A 14,329-nucleotide genomic window follows, 5' to 3' on the forward strand; every position below is an offset into this window, starting at 1 on the left:
TTCAAACTATTAGTAAAATTCATAAATCTATGCAGTAATAGCAGCATTTTACACAGAGCATGTAATTGGCTTCTGTAGTCATTATAAAAAATAACATCAGAGCTTCAAAACTTTGTAAACTTGTTTGGTATCCAAGCAGCTCAGGAAGGAAACAGTGATAGGGTCAAGTCTGTCTCAAGCCCTTTCCTCAAGGAACAATTTATTGGTTATATAGAAGGAGTCTCCTCCCGAGACTTACAATAAGCAGGTAGATAGAGTCTAGTTGTAAATATTCTAGGGAGAAAGTATAGTGGTGCACATACAGTTTCTGGCTACTGGTGCACTTCCCAAACAAGATGTTAAAATCAAGATCAAAGTTTGTGTTATTACTTTGCAGGCAATAAGTAATTCCAGGTTTACACTGAGAGAGTGGGAATGTGGTTTACAGGATTTGGCTTCCTAAGGGTGTGTTCTTAACACAATTTCATCTGTGGAATTGCACATCCAGCTAAAACTGGAATTAAAGGACTTTCTGCCCAACCTATACAAGCATAATTACTGTTATGGAAGGCAAATAAAAGGGAATAAATTCATTATGCTAAATAAAAATGTTAAACAGATGAAATTTTTCCTGCAACTGAAACTAATCTTTCAAAGGAAAATATCTCTTCCTTCTGACCCTATGAGTAGTAGTTAGAAATAATCAGGGAGCCATTAGAAAGTATTTTTTCTGTTTTGTATTTTTGGAAATGGTTGATTCTTGAAGCATTTGAGGGTTAAATAATTTTTGTTAACTGAGATCTACAGAAGGTATAGAACAAACCTCAAGAATGCTGCACTTTAAAGATAAGGCATATGCAAGATGTATTTTAAATGCAAAGATGAAGGAGAAGGGTTAAATTTAGAAGAGGTGGTGATTGCTATAGGGCTGAAAAGATAACATTTCTGGGAGATTGTTCTCTGATCTGGTAGGAAGCAGTGATTACGAGCAAAAGAAAATAGCGCACAAGAAAAAAAGTTTGGAAGAGCCAATATGAACATTTGATAAAACATTGTAGAAGTTGTCAAGTAATGGGAGTTATCTAGGCTAGAGTAAACTTAAAGTCAATCAAAGCTTTGAAGTTATAGAATTTCTTGGGAATGCCAAATATCAAATAAAGTTCAACTCACAAAAAAAACAGAACTGGCTTCAAATTCAAACAAAATTGAGAATGCTTTGCATGGTTTGGGAACCAAATTTGTAAGTATTCAGTATATGAGAATAAATGCAAGAGAAGTAATGCATAGTATCACTTCACAAAAGTCTTCAAGTGTCAAAATAATGGGTACAACCTAGAGAAAGGTAAAGTTACATTATGAGTAACTGTCATGCAAAACATAAAGCAAATTGAACGCAGATGTGATCTTTCAAACTTTTACATAAGAATACTGAAAATATGAAGGCCTGGGGTCTTGTATGGAGTTTGTTCACACTGAAAGGGTAGAGGAACAAAACAGTAGAGAAAGGTGCATGTTGGTGAATTACAAGAAAATGAAAAATTGTTGCATATAGTGGAAAGAAAATAATAACAAAAAAGTGAAACTTAAGCATGCCCCAGAACTCTTTGCTTATGCATAATCTCAGAAAATTTAATACCATGAGGAAGAATTGCTGGTTCCTACAAAAGGTGAAATTTGTGGAGTTATGAGTGGTACAAAATACCTTTCAGCATCAGGCATGTTAGTAGGGTTCTACTAGATGCCAACAAATAAAGAATGAATATGGTTGGCTCTTTGGGGGCCAGTGTATCCCTGTGCAACTGTGTTCAACTGAGTTGCTGGTTTTAAAGATGTGGTAATATTTTTCTTTATGAAGAGGATGTAAGATCGACATAGACCATAGATTCTTGTAACCAGAATAAAACAACTGAGACTCGAGGCAGTTCTTGAGGAAGGCAAGACAGAAAATGTGTTCCCTGACAAAAGTGGAGAAACTATAACACATTGCTTAGGATGCTGAAGTTTGTAGAGACATTCATTACCAGGCTGCTTGTTTACATTAGAATTTAAGACTATTACATATATAAAAATATCCAATGAACAAGCGATTTAAATTTCAATTAAGAGTTTAATATTTAAATAAATTAATTCAGGAGCCCTTTGTTTTAAGTTACTGTGACAGTAGCTGGAAAACAATGCAGGAAGAAATTTGTTCACTTTTCAGATCTTCTTACAATAGGATGATCAAAACTTGAAACCAGTGATTTTGTGGGGGGACGCTAACTAAAGAATGTCAAAATGGTGAACTAGAAAATGGGGAAAATCTATGTTTACTGAAAGTGACTATAAATTATTTATTACTGTTACAAAAAGCAGGACATATCCATCTAACATCTAATCATCCCTACAGGGATGTTTCAGCTTCAAATGCATGACTTGCACATTGAACTAAAAGCTTGCAGAGATCTAGCATTTGCAGACACACTTGTTTTAGAACGTTTTATAGAACTTTGATACAGTGAAGTCTAGTGAGACTTTTTATACGTCAGTGCTTTTAGGAAAAGCTTGGAAATAGAAAAAAAAAATAGTGCTACTAAGGATAAGGTCTTTCTGAGTGTAATTTAAGGCTGTTTGCACAGAAAGGCTGGAACACCATATCATAGTCTCCCATTGCTAATCAAAGGAACAAGTTTCAGAAGCAGATCAAACCTTGTTTTGTGTTACCATGTGTGGTGGTTTTACTCGGGTGGGCGGCCGAGCTCCACCACAACCGCTCTCTCACTCCCCCTCCTCAAAGAGGCATGGGGAGAAAATATGATGAAAAGGGCTCAAGGGTTGAGATAAGGACAGGGAGATCGCACAGTCATTATCGTGACGGGCAAAACAGACGCAGCGTAGGGAGACAGTAAGACTTATTACCTATTACTAACAAGCTAGAGAAGTGAGAAACAAAGGAAAGAAACCAAAAGCACCTTCCCCCCCATCCACCCTCTTCCACCTCCTCCCCCTGAGCGGTGCAGGGGAATGGGGGTTACGGTCAGTCTATAGCGCTTCTCTGCCTCTTCTTCTCGGTCACTCTTGTCCCCTGTGCTGTGGGGTCCCTCCCACGGGACGCAGTCCTTGCCGAACTGATCCGATGTGGGCTGCCCACAGGCAGCAGCTCTTCAAGAACTGCTCCAGATACGGGTCCGTACCACGGGGTCCATCCCCCAGGAACAAACTGCTCCAACCTGGATCCCCCATGGGCAGCAGCTCCTGCCAGGTCACCTGCTCCTGCGTGGTCTCCTCTCCACAGGCTACAGGTCTGGCCCGGAATCTGCTCCGGCAGGGGTCTTCCACAGGCCGCAGTCTCCGTCAATGCAGGTCCACCTGCTCCACCGTGGTCTCCTCCACGGGCTGCAGCGTGGAACCCTGCTCCACCATGGTACTCCATGGGCTGCAGGGGGACAGCCTGCTTCACCATGGGCCTCACCAAAGACCGCAGGGGACTTCTGCTCCGGCGCCTGGAGCACCTCTCCCCCTCCTTCTTCACCTTGGCGCCTCCAAGGCTGTTTCTCACTCCTCTCACTCTCCCAGCTGCTGTGTGGTGCAGTGTTTTTTTTCCCTGTCTTGAATATGCTGTCACAGAGGCGCAAAACAACATCACTTATTGGCTCAGCTCTGGTCAGGAGTGGGGCCCTTACCAAACATGGGGCAGCTTCTAGATCCTTCTCACAGAAGCCACCCCTATGGCCCCCTGCTACCAAAACCTTGCCACGTAAACCCACTACACCATGTCAATGGTTCCTCAGGTGTCACAAAAAATATGTCAGAATGCACACAACAAGGTCATGTAGAGAATGAAGAGTCCAGCTAAAAAGATGGTAATGCTTTAAAAAGGTCTCAGTTGGACAACAGTATGGAGGAAGAATTCAAACTTACCATATTTGGCAAAAATACAGGTTCAGGTAAACCGGATTCACATCATTGTTCCAGTGAAAAAGTAATTATTAATACGGAACAAAAAAAAAAAAAAAAAAAGGTTGATCAGCTCCCTCTCTGAAAGCACAGGCATTGGAGCTCTTAAAAAACTCAGTATTTCTTGTGTGCTAGCTATCAGATCCTCCTTTATGACCAGAAGATCCACTCAGTATCCAGTATATTTTCTGTCATGTAGAGACTTGCTTAGCAAGACCATAGTCCAGTCAGCACTGAGGTTTTGTACAGGCCACAAAATATCCTATAAATACAAGATCATTTTGTTTATTTTGGGGGTACAAATAGCTGTTTGAGGTTTAGTGACTTGCTGTATGCTGTGTTTGGGAACACCCTAGCCTCACTTTTAAAAAGTAATAAAGCTTTGTCTTAGCCTTCATATAACAGCTGCACTGTTCTTTTTAAAAACTCGATGCTACCGCAAGTGCTTCTTGGGTTGTGTGGGATAGATACAGACCTGTATGGGAATTCCCCAAAAGATTCTGGCCCCTGTTCAGTCTAACCATGGAGAGATTCTCATTGCTGAGTGTCCCATGAAACTGATTGCAGTAAGGATGTAGTAAGGCGTTTACCACAGGGACAACAACCCAGAACAACATACCAGAGGAAGAGATAAATTTGGAAATGCTTTTATGGATTTTATTTTTCAACTTGCTAAAATAAGGTGGGACACAGAGGGGGGTGATTTCCTAAACTCTTGATGAAAATCACTTTTATCAGGTGAATACAAGGTAGACTTTTCTTTCTAAAACCTCAGAAAAGTGCATGAGTGCCAATAGATCACAGTAGATGATATTAAAAAAAACGCTCAGAAAAAGTTATGAATGGGCAAGGTCCAAAGAAAATGTAAACTAAACAAAATGGTCTTGTATTAATAGGATATTACATAGCCTGTACAAAAATATCTGCTTTATTTTTAGTTGTTAGTCATACACACTGACATCATTTGTGTGTCTGCCACTCATGAGAGAAGGACCATGGTTGTTGTAAAATTAAACCTGATATCTTTATTTGTACAGGTTTTACTATGAAAACATAAATGAGAAAGAGCTAGCTTCATTCCCCATTGAAAAATTTTTTGACATATTTTGTTTCTTTTTAATTTTATACCTAAAAGTCCACATCAATAAATCTGGCTTAATCCAAACACACATACACCCATATATATAATGTAAAGTACCTGCAAAATTTATTTTAATCATCTTTTGCATTGCTAGATATAATTCTTAAACTGTAAGTCAAACAGCATTTTTGAAACAAAGCCCAGAGATATGAAGATAACGCAATGTTTATAAGGGCTTTGTGAGTAAAGAATGAATAGCTTTCTGTATCACGAAGACAAAACAATAAGGAAGAATCTGTGCATCCCTGAGAAGGTTAGCTGTGATTCAAATCTGTACTTGTATACCTTGTTGTGAGGTTAACAGATGCTACTTCTGTTCATAACTCAACAAGGAGCAGACAATCTTCAGTCTCTTAGAAACAAAACAAAACAAAAGTTCTTAAAAAAAAAAAAAACACAAACTGTTATATTAGAGCACATCTGAAATGGACACAAACGATCCATTAGTGACCTGGAAAGAAGAAAAAAAAATGCTAAAAAAAAATAAATCAGATACTTTGAGAATTTCTGATTTGTCACCCTGCTCACAGTTTTGCTCTTTATGTTTTTCTATTATTATGTGCTTTTATTACAGTTTTTTTCATTTGCCACATGATGTCTAGTTATTCCTCCTAATTGTCATGTTCCCAAACTGTGGTCTACTGTGTCCTACAACTGTCTTTTATTTTTACTTTCATCTCTTATTTTTGTTGCCTGCCCTGATATCACCATCTCTTCTGTTTCACCTAGACGGCAAATGCAGGGGCCCGTTCTGGAAAATGTTCGTTTTTTTTTAATTGTTACTGTGATTAAAGAAATTTTCTAGTGTTCACTGTCTAGTGAAAAATGGGGAGTTATTGGTGTCTCAAATATACTCCAATGTAGACTTTTTTGGGAATCTTGTCAGATGCCTCCTGTGCAGGCGCAGTTTACCACATCCAAGGTCTGCTCCCGGCTACATTCTCTTGTGTGAGAGAAACAGAAGTAATTCAGTAGCGGTGATCCAAGCATCTGTTCTATCAGAAAGTCAGCAGTTCTCCGCATTAGAAATACTGACCCTTGCTACACTGCTTTTATTTCAGTGTGCTCTCAGCCAGTAGGGCAATCCAAATATATCACTAAGATTTTCATTTCTTGTGAAATCTACTTGTAAGTCATTTTGAAAAAGAAAGATTATTAAACCCCTGCTGTGCTTGAAAATATTGCCAACAGACAGTGTTTGTGGGCAGAAGAAAAGTTGGTCTCCAGAGCTTTTGCACTTGTTAGATTAGTAAATAAAATACTGGAAAGGGAAAAGCTACAGAAATGCTGTTTTGTTTCTTCAAGAGCATTTTGTACCCTGTGCGAATAAGCATGGCAGCAGAATTTAACCTAAGAGGTTTGCATAAGTATTATTTTGCTATAAAATATGAAGGATGAATTTAATGTGAACTGAAATATTAACCTTACTTAGATTCATTGGTCTATTTACCTTCCTTACTGCCTCCTGACTTCATCAGTTTGACTGAAACTTCTAACAAATAATTATGACTCATCGCAGATAATAACCTAATTCATTTCTTCCAGTTACTTGTACCTGAAGAACAGGAGAGAGAGTTGTGCTTGTGACCAGCACATCAGAGTGCTGGGACAAACACAAAGCCTTGCTGCTGCTCCAGCAGGAGTGCTCGCTTTGCTATGGAGGCTGCAGGAAGGTAGTTAGGCCATAAGACCATCTACAAATCCCCATCATCTTAGCTTATGCCTACTTAAATACAGCCTACCTTCGGTAATCAGAAACTGGCCCAAAATATTCAATAGACATGGAGTACCAGCATGAGGAGCTATGAACTGGATATGTGCACACTAGTATTGTCTGACACAGCACTATGGACTCCACATCTGAGTTGGTTTGGGATCTCTTTTCAGATTAATTCTCCCTGCTGTGTTCCCCCAGCCTGTAATTTGGGCATCACTGTGGAGAAGAGCAAACTTGACTCTGCCAGCACCATCTCAGCAGAGATGGTGATAAAAGTTACAAATCAGATTCTTCCAATGCTTGATTTGAATTTCTCTTCAATATTCAAAGCAGTGTGAAAGAATTGTTTCTCACATTTTTTTCATCTCTCCTTCCCTTTCTCCAAAATATTGAAGAAACACCTAAACAACAGGAAAAAGATTAACTTTATAGAAAGTTTTTAACAAAGGTATGAGGAAGAAAAAGATATACAGGGCCAAATCTTGACTTGAACAGCACAGCTCATTCAGTTCCATTTCAGTTGAGCTCTCTTTCCTCAGATTTAGAGGATTAAGGGCAGATTATTGTATTTGTAGACTTTGATGTAGTGAATGGTTGTTCTGTTAACAATCCATCATTATTAACTACTCTTCAACCCAGGGCCTGTTCCTGAACATCACTTGTTTTCTTTCTTAAGAAAATACAGGTGATAAAGGAAAAAAAGCTGCTTTGAATCAGGATCCAGCCTGACATCAATTGTAGCCATGGTGACTGTGGCTGTGACACATACCCAAAACCTTAAGTTAAAGCTTCTCTACCTCACCGTCCACTTGTGGTGTGCATGGCCACAGAGACTGATGGACAAGATGTGCAGTAGGATCAACCAGGAGATGTACAGTAAGATCAGGGTCTTGTAGTTAGACTGTTACTAGAAATCAGGCAATTTAATACTGAATTACAGGTAGGTAAGGTAGTTTTTCAGATAAACCAGCGGGGTCATTTGGATTATAGAAATTTGACTAGATTACCCAAAGTCACAGCTGATCACACATTGGTTTTGGAGGCAAAACTGGAAGTTAAATGTAAGTTTTGAAAGTGAGGAATGTTTCCTGTCCATGTTATTTCCCTAATTTCAGTTCTCTGTGTGGTTTTACAGCCAGAGATGGGGAAGAACTGCTGAATTTGCTCCTCCACTAAAAGAAATGTCTGTGGAGCCACAGTTGAATTTGACTGTTCAGGTCAATCATGCAAAATCAAATCATGCAAAAATTAACTGCGGATACACAAGGCTTTCCTTCCAGATTGTACATGGACTGCACAGGAACATTTTCTACATGGCAGCTGGGGCACAGTCACTTGTTTGCATGCTGGAGGCCTTAACGTGGTTGTCATCAGGACTATAGACAATTACTTCCTTTCCAGTGTTTTTGCACTGATCTCAAGTTATGTCAGTCACTCTTGATTATGTATTTTAAAGCCAAAAACGATCTGCCCATAAGGCAGAACAGACAGATCCTGTTCATCATTAATCACAGGGAGGGGGTAAGGGATACATGTCAGGAACAAATAGGGATAGGTAAAGACAAGGAGAAAAAATTAAACTAAAACCACATTTTCAGAAAAAGCTTTATCCTTAAGAGAAAGCAAGATTAAGTTGTAACTTGTGCTGACCTTCATTTATTTGGCTTGTAAAATGTGAGTCAAGGTGCACTTCAGATGCAGAGAACTGCCACCCTGCACAGTACTTGTCTATTAGTTTACTTTTCTGTTTACTTGGTTGTATCCAAACATTGGTTAAACATTGACCTTTTTGATATTGAAATGTATTTGAAGGAAAGAAGTTGCCATTATAACACAAGATTAAGAAAATACATTTTCAGTTGTGACCTTTTTAAGGAATGTTTTAAGCAAAACTTTTCTTTAGTGAAATATGTATTCTTGGATATTGTCATTGTATTCTTGTCATTTGGAAGCTGTCCTTACTAAGGGCAGATGATTCTGAAAATTTACATCAAACAACAGTTATTTCTAAAAGAGAAAAGACTAAATTATAATATATTTCTGAAAGAAGTTGGGTCTCTGCCACAGGAAAAAAATACATAGTTTAATTAAAACAAAACAAAAAACAATAACAACAAACAAATTTGGAAGATAGATTGTTATATCAAGAAACACAACCATAGCTCAGGTTTGCACTGAGCCTTCCTATCTACAATTCAGATGAAAGACCTTTATATTTCGTTAGGTAAATGGCACTTTTTAGCAATAACTGAACAACGGAACCAAGGTACATAACATGTTCAAACTGCAGTTTGAATGGAAGGGACACTATTACCATCCCTTTCAGATTAAGAAAGAAATTCTGAATTTTTCTGCTTTCTACTGCGAGTTCCAGAAGGCTTTCAGTTTACATAATTCCACCTCTCACTAAAAGTATTGAGATATTCAGCTGCTCATGATTTGCAAATATACTTGCTTTTAGCTCTGATGGCTCTTACATCAGCATAGGCTAGTTCAGACTTTTCAGCATGTTTTCAACTTTGCATTATTGCCATTGTGTTCATTTATTTTTTTCTCTTGGTTGTAGAATTTATTTATTTTTTTTCGAGAAGATGATCTGACATTCCCAATCCATATCATCATTTCTTTTCCCGGGAAAAAAGAGTGCAGTTTATACAAGCACCAAAAATTGATTGTAGATATTTGAACCAGTTTCAGGTATACCCTGTAACAGCTATAGAAAATGGCTTGTATTTGGTTGTAATTTCCATTAAAATGTTAGCAAATAAGGATATGTAGAATAATTAATTAATTTAAATTTCAATATTACAAGAAATTTGGAAATTGTTTGCACCGAAAATTGATGGAAAAATATTCTTACACCCTATTTCATGATTATTGCATAATGAAAGGAGCTATAATGTGGAAGAAAACAGCTTTTTTGTTGTTGTTTGGATTAATGTGAATTTTGGATAATATATCACGTAGTTAAGCTGTTTGAGATAAGGATGTTATATTAAAATTAGTTATAATATATACGCCATCAGTAAACTTAGAGAAGAGATAAAACACCTTATACTAGACTGGCACTATATATAATTTCCTTCTTATTTTTTTGGACTTTGGCAAAGCAGAATCTGGCTGGTATTAGGTATAATACTTTAATGACATTAAAGTATAAGATCCTGATAGACATCTGCTTATGCATATTTTCATGTTATTAAACTTTTTGGTATTTATTGGATTTTGATTTGAACTTTTGCTCATATAATTAAACATAATTCTTCTTTTTAAACTATAGTTTTGTTGTGAAAAGACATACCAGAATTCACAATGTTATTAGAGCATTAATTTTACTCTTGTAACATCAGATTCTTTTTTGTAATTCATATTGTGTGTAAAGAGACTGTGGCCTCCTCTTGCCATAGCAACCACATCTTTTGTTTTTACTAAAAGAAAAAGGAAAAAATAAGCTTGAAATGGTAAAGCCTAATTATTAATTTTGGGAAAGTTATCCTTTGATTTACCATTGTTATGTCCTTCAGAGAGGAAAATGTTGATTAGAAAGTCTCTTGCTGATACCAAATTATCTATTACAGTATATCTCTTATGCACTGTTTTGAGAGAGAAAGTAAAAAAATTAAGGCCACATTCTGAAAAAGCTTTCATGGGTACAAAAGATATATACATATTTTTTATTTATCCTTTAAGTTCCCCATTACCTACATTGGAATGCATGAAGTGTTGCCTGTTTTTATAGATATGTAGATTATTATGATTTTGGCTCCTGCTGAAGAATTTCTTATTAATGCTGAAGAATTTACTTATTAATAAAACTTGAGATTTATTTAAAAAGATTATTTCTTTTTTTTTTTTTTGGTAGGACAGAACCTACATCTTTATCTCAAATTTTGCATTTTGAGTATTAGGTTAAGTATGTGTTTTTCCTTCATCTCACTAAAAAATCATCTTGTCTCAGTACATCAACCGTATTGCTAGTTTTTCCCCACATTTACTCCTTGTGTCATCTGCGTGCCTCTTGCAGTTCCATCAGGTTTTCACCTCCTTACTTGGAACCCATAATGCTGTTCTTCCTTAATAAGAAGTCCAAAGACTCAGTTATTTTCTTTGTAGATATAATCTCTAGTCTTGAACCAGAATGGTGAAGGCTGTCTGCATTCTGGCAATGCCTCATTTTCTCTTCTTCCTCTTTTCCATAGGTGTTATGTCTTCAGTCATGTCTAAGGGTATTTCTGCTTTGCTCTTGCTGTTAGCAATTGCTAATATTTAATAGTCCATGCAATAATGATCTAAAGTGGGAGTGTTTTTGCTTTGCATGTCCACTTTTTGCCTTGTACTCACATATAGACTTAAAAAGCATATTCCTTCTCCCATCTTGACTTGAGTGTTTTATCAGCTGCTACCATAAACTTATGAAATTACTCTATGGGTGTGATGTACCCAACTTCTTTCTCACAATACAAATGCTTTTTGGAGATTGAAATATTCATGTAACTTGGAAAATCAAAATAGCAGATCTGACAGATTAATAAAATACTGAATTAGGGAAGTCTTTCTTAATTGCTAAGTAGTTTTTGTTCACCCTATCTTGCCAGTCTGTGGAGTGAAATCAGGACTAAGATTCAAAAATGAAAACTCTCCTCACCATGTGTCTTTTACTGTCTCACATTTTGCAGTTTCATTCAGTTGGTTGGAATCCTTTATTATTTGAAGTTAATCATGTATTATTTGAAGTTAAATCGGTGTACAGTAGGATGCTACAATACTTACAATATCTATATGTATATTATTAATTACGTCTTCCTACTTTCTTGTCTCATATATAAGAAATACACTCTATTCTTACATGAACAAAGGGTACATTGTTAAAAATGTATTGAAAGGTGATGAGTAGTTGGTATTGGGTGCATGAACAGGCTTCTGTTTTATGTAACACTGAGTTATCAGATTTACTTTGGGTAGAACTATACGCAACCTTTAACCATTTTCAAGAACAACTGGAATGTATCAACATGTTTTTCATTATTTTTGCCCCAAATTTATATTTATTAATACTTTGATTTATGTATTATTTATTTTATTAAAATCATTAAAGTACAGATCCCGTTTCTTCATTTTGACTTGCATTTCAATGTAGAGATGCAATTTCCTGCTTATGTAAACATTAGCAATAGGTCTTAGGTAACTAAAAGAAAAGGAATGCTAAACATTTTTTATTTGGCTTTAGTGTCACTGTGGAGTTGTTGCTGTCTTCCAAGGTCAGTGCCCTCCCATATTAGCTTCTAACTTCCTAGCTCGCTATAGGTTTCCTCACATACATGAAGTCTGAGAGGTACTTGATAAATTGTAAATTTAAAACCCATCCAGGTATAATATTTTGCCTTAATGGGTGTTTCCTTAATGGGGGTTTATTATGTACTTCTTACTGAAAGTGATCTGTAAATATGCAATTCATGGAATCTGTGTATCTGAATGTACAGTAGAAAAGGGCTTAAAATTGATCTATTTAAAAACATTTTTCTGTCAAATTTCTGTTAACAGACATCCACGCTCCATAGGCAACAGCACAAATAGCTTAAGACTGCATTAATGACAAACTAGGTAAATATTTAATTTCAAACTCAGTTTTATAGATCCTGATTTTTCAGACCAAACATCTTACTACTCCTTTAGTATTAACAGGGCATATCTATAGATATCTATATATTATATATATTATATATTATCTATATCTAGATATAGATAATATATAGATATCTATAGATATGTATCTATATATAGATATCTATATCTATAAATATATATCTAGATATAGATAATATATAGACATCTATAGATATATCCTGATAATACTAAAGGAGTATTAAGAAAAAAAATTATATGTATATATATATTTTTTGCCTATCATCAATTTGATTTTTCATCTGACTCTATAGTAGTGCAAATCAAGTTCAAATTCAAAGCCACTGAGTCGCAGCAGTTCCACTGATACAGAATTCAATGGCAGTCAGGCTTGGGGACTACAATTTTAAAGCTTGATAAGGCATGTTTTAACAGTGCAAAGAGTGCTCATGTTGGAGCTCATCAAAATAGCTCTGAGCAAGTTAATATCCCTACCATACTGCAATACCCTGCAGAGATATTATTCCAGGTCCCGAAAACCATATGCATATGTTAGGAAAGAGATGAGCTTGGGCTAATTAGCCTTGATTTTCAGCAGGGCCAGTTAGCTTGGCTGCTTAGCTAGCACACTGCTAATGGAGCTGTGCTGCTTCAACTTCCACAGGCTTATTTTTGGTAGCTCAGGGACCTCTAGACTGAACATTGTGTTTTGTACAGATGCACTCTGTAGACCTGTGTTGTACAACCGAGCTGTTCCCAATCAACCTATTTAGAAGAGCTACCTGTATTTTTATTGGTCTGTAACACCATATTTATTCAAACAAAATAATGTGTAGTGTGTTTTTTAATAGAATATTTATGTTCTTTCAATCTAAAATACAGTGATTGGTAAGAACTTCATCTCCAGTTGCGTACTAATAGAAACATACATTTTTATTCTGCAGTCTTTTGTTACAATGTTTGTTGCGTCCTGATTGCTATCAAGATAACTAGTACTAGAGTAAAAAGCTTTTTCTTCCTTTGGCAAATCATTCTGCTCCCTATTGTCATTATCTTCTACTGAGAAAAGTCACTGAAATGTTTCAAAAGACTGTACATTGTGTATCACACCTATGGGATATTCAAGTATATGCTGTATACTCAAACCATTAAATCATATTACTTGACCTACATTACAAATCTCTGGAGCTACCCACTAAATGAAGTGGTATCTTTGCTTAGGAAGTACGAAACATATGAGAGCTCTCTCTATATATGCATATAAACAAAAACACAATTTCAGTGTGGGTCCAGCATTACAACACATTCAGCACTTCAGGTTAATTTGAACAGGCAAGACAGAATTTTGGTATTAATGTGTCCATACATTTATCCCTGATAAAAGCAGGAATGCAAAAAGTGAAAATTGAAAAAAATATGTCAGGGCCACAAAAACTTCTGACACAAATGGTTTCGGGAAGGGGTTGCAAAGACTGATCAGGAAGAGTCTCATTTTAAGGTTACTCTGTGCCCCCTTTTGAGGCACTGGAATTTGAATTATTGTACAACGTTTGTTCTTACAAACACGATAGTCTATTATTATTGAATGTGTTATGTAAATAATCTTGCTATTTATGTTAGAAGAGAAAAAAGTCTAATGTTTCCTATGTGTCTCTGTATTTAGTTTTAAGCATTGGTGAAGGTGGATTCTGGGAAGGCAGCACCCGGGGACATATTGGATGGTTTCCTGCAGAATGTGTTGAAGAAGTTCAGTGTAAACCAAATGAAAGCAAACCAGGTAATCAGATCAAGTTCTTGTTGAATTCTAACAATGACAAATGTGATGTATCTGGACAAGCAGAGAAGCAGCCTAGATGATAATGTGTTATACAGCAGTGCTTTTATGCAATATTAGAAATTGGAGAATTAAATAAAGCTGAGCTGTTGAATTAAAA

General features: G+C 36.4%; 1 protein-coding gene across 8 annotated transcripts in view; it reads left to right on the plus strand.

The window, feature by feature from the left end:
• The window catches only part of SHANK2 (SH3 and multiple ankyrin repeat domains 2), a 354,395-nt gene that overhangs the window by 133,964 nt on the left and 206,102 nt on the right, over positions 1–14,329 (plus strand). For all 8 annotated transcript variants that reach the window (XM_080594526.1, XM_080594522.1, XM_080594527.1 and 5 more), the window contains one exon: positions 14,059–14,172. In XM_080594526.1, coding sequence (XP_080450652.1) covers positions 14,059–14,172 — 114 coding nt within the window. The remainder of the gene's footprint in view (positions 1–14,058; positions 14,173–14,329) is intronic.

This window comes from Anser brachyrhynchus, assembly GCF_964034855.1.
Source record: "Anser brachyrhynchus genome assembly, chromosome: 5".
NCBI lineage: Eukaryota > Metazoa > Chordata > Aves > Anseriformes > Anatidae > Anser > Anser brachyrhynchus.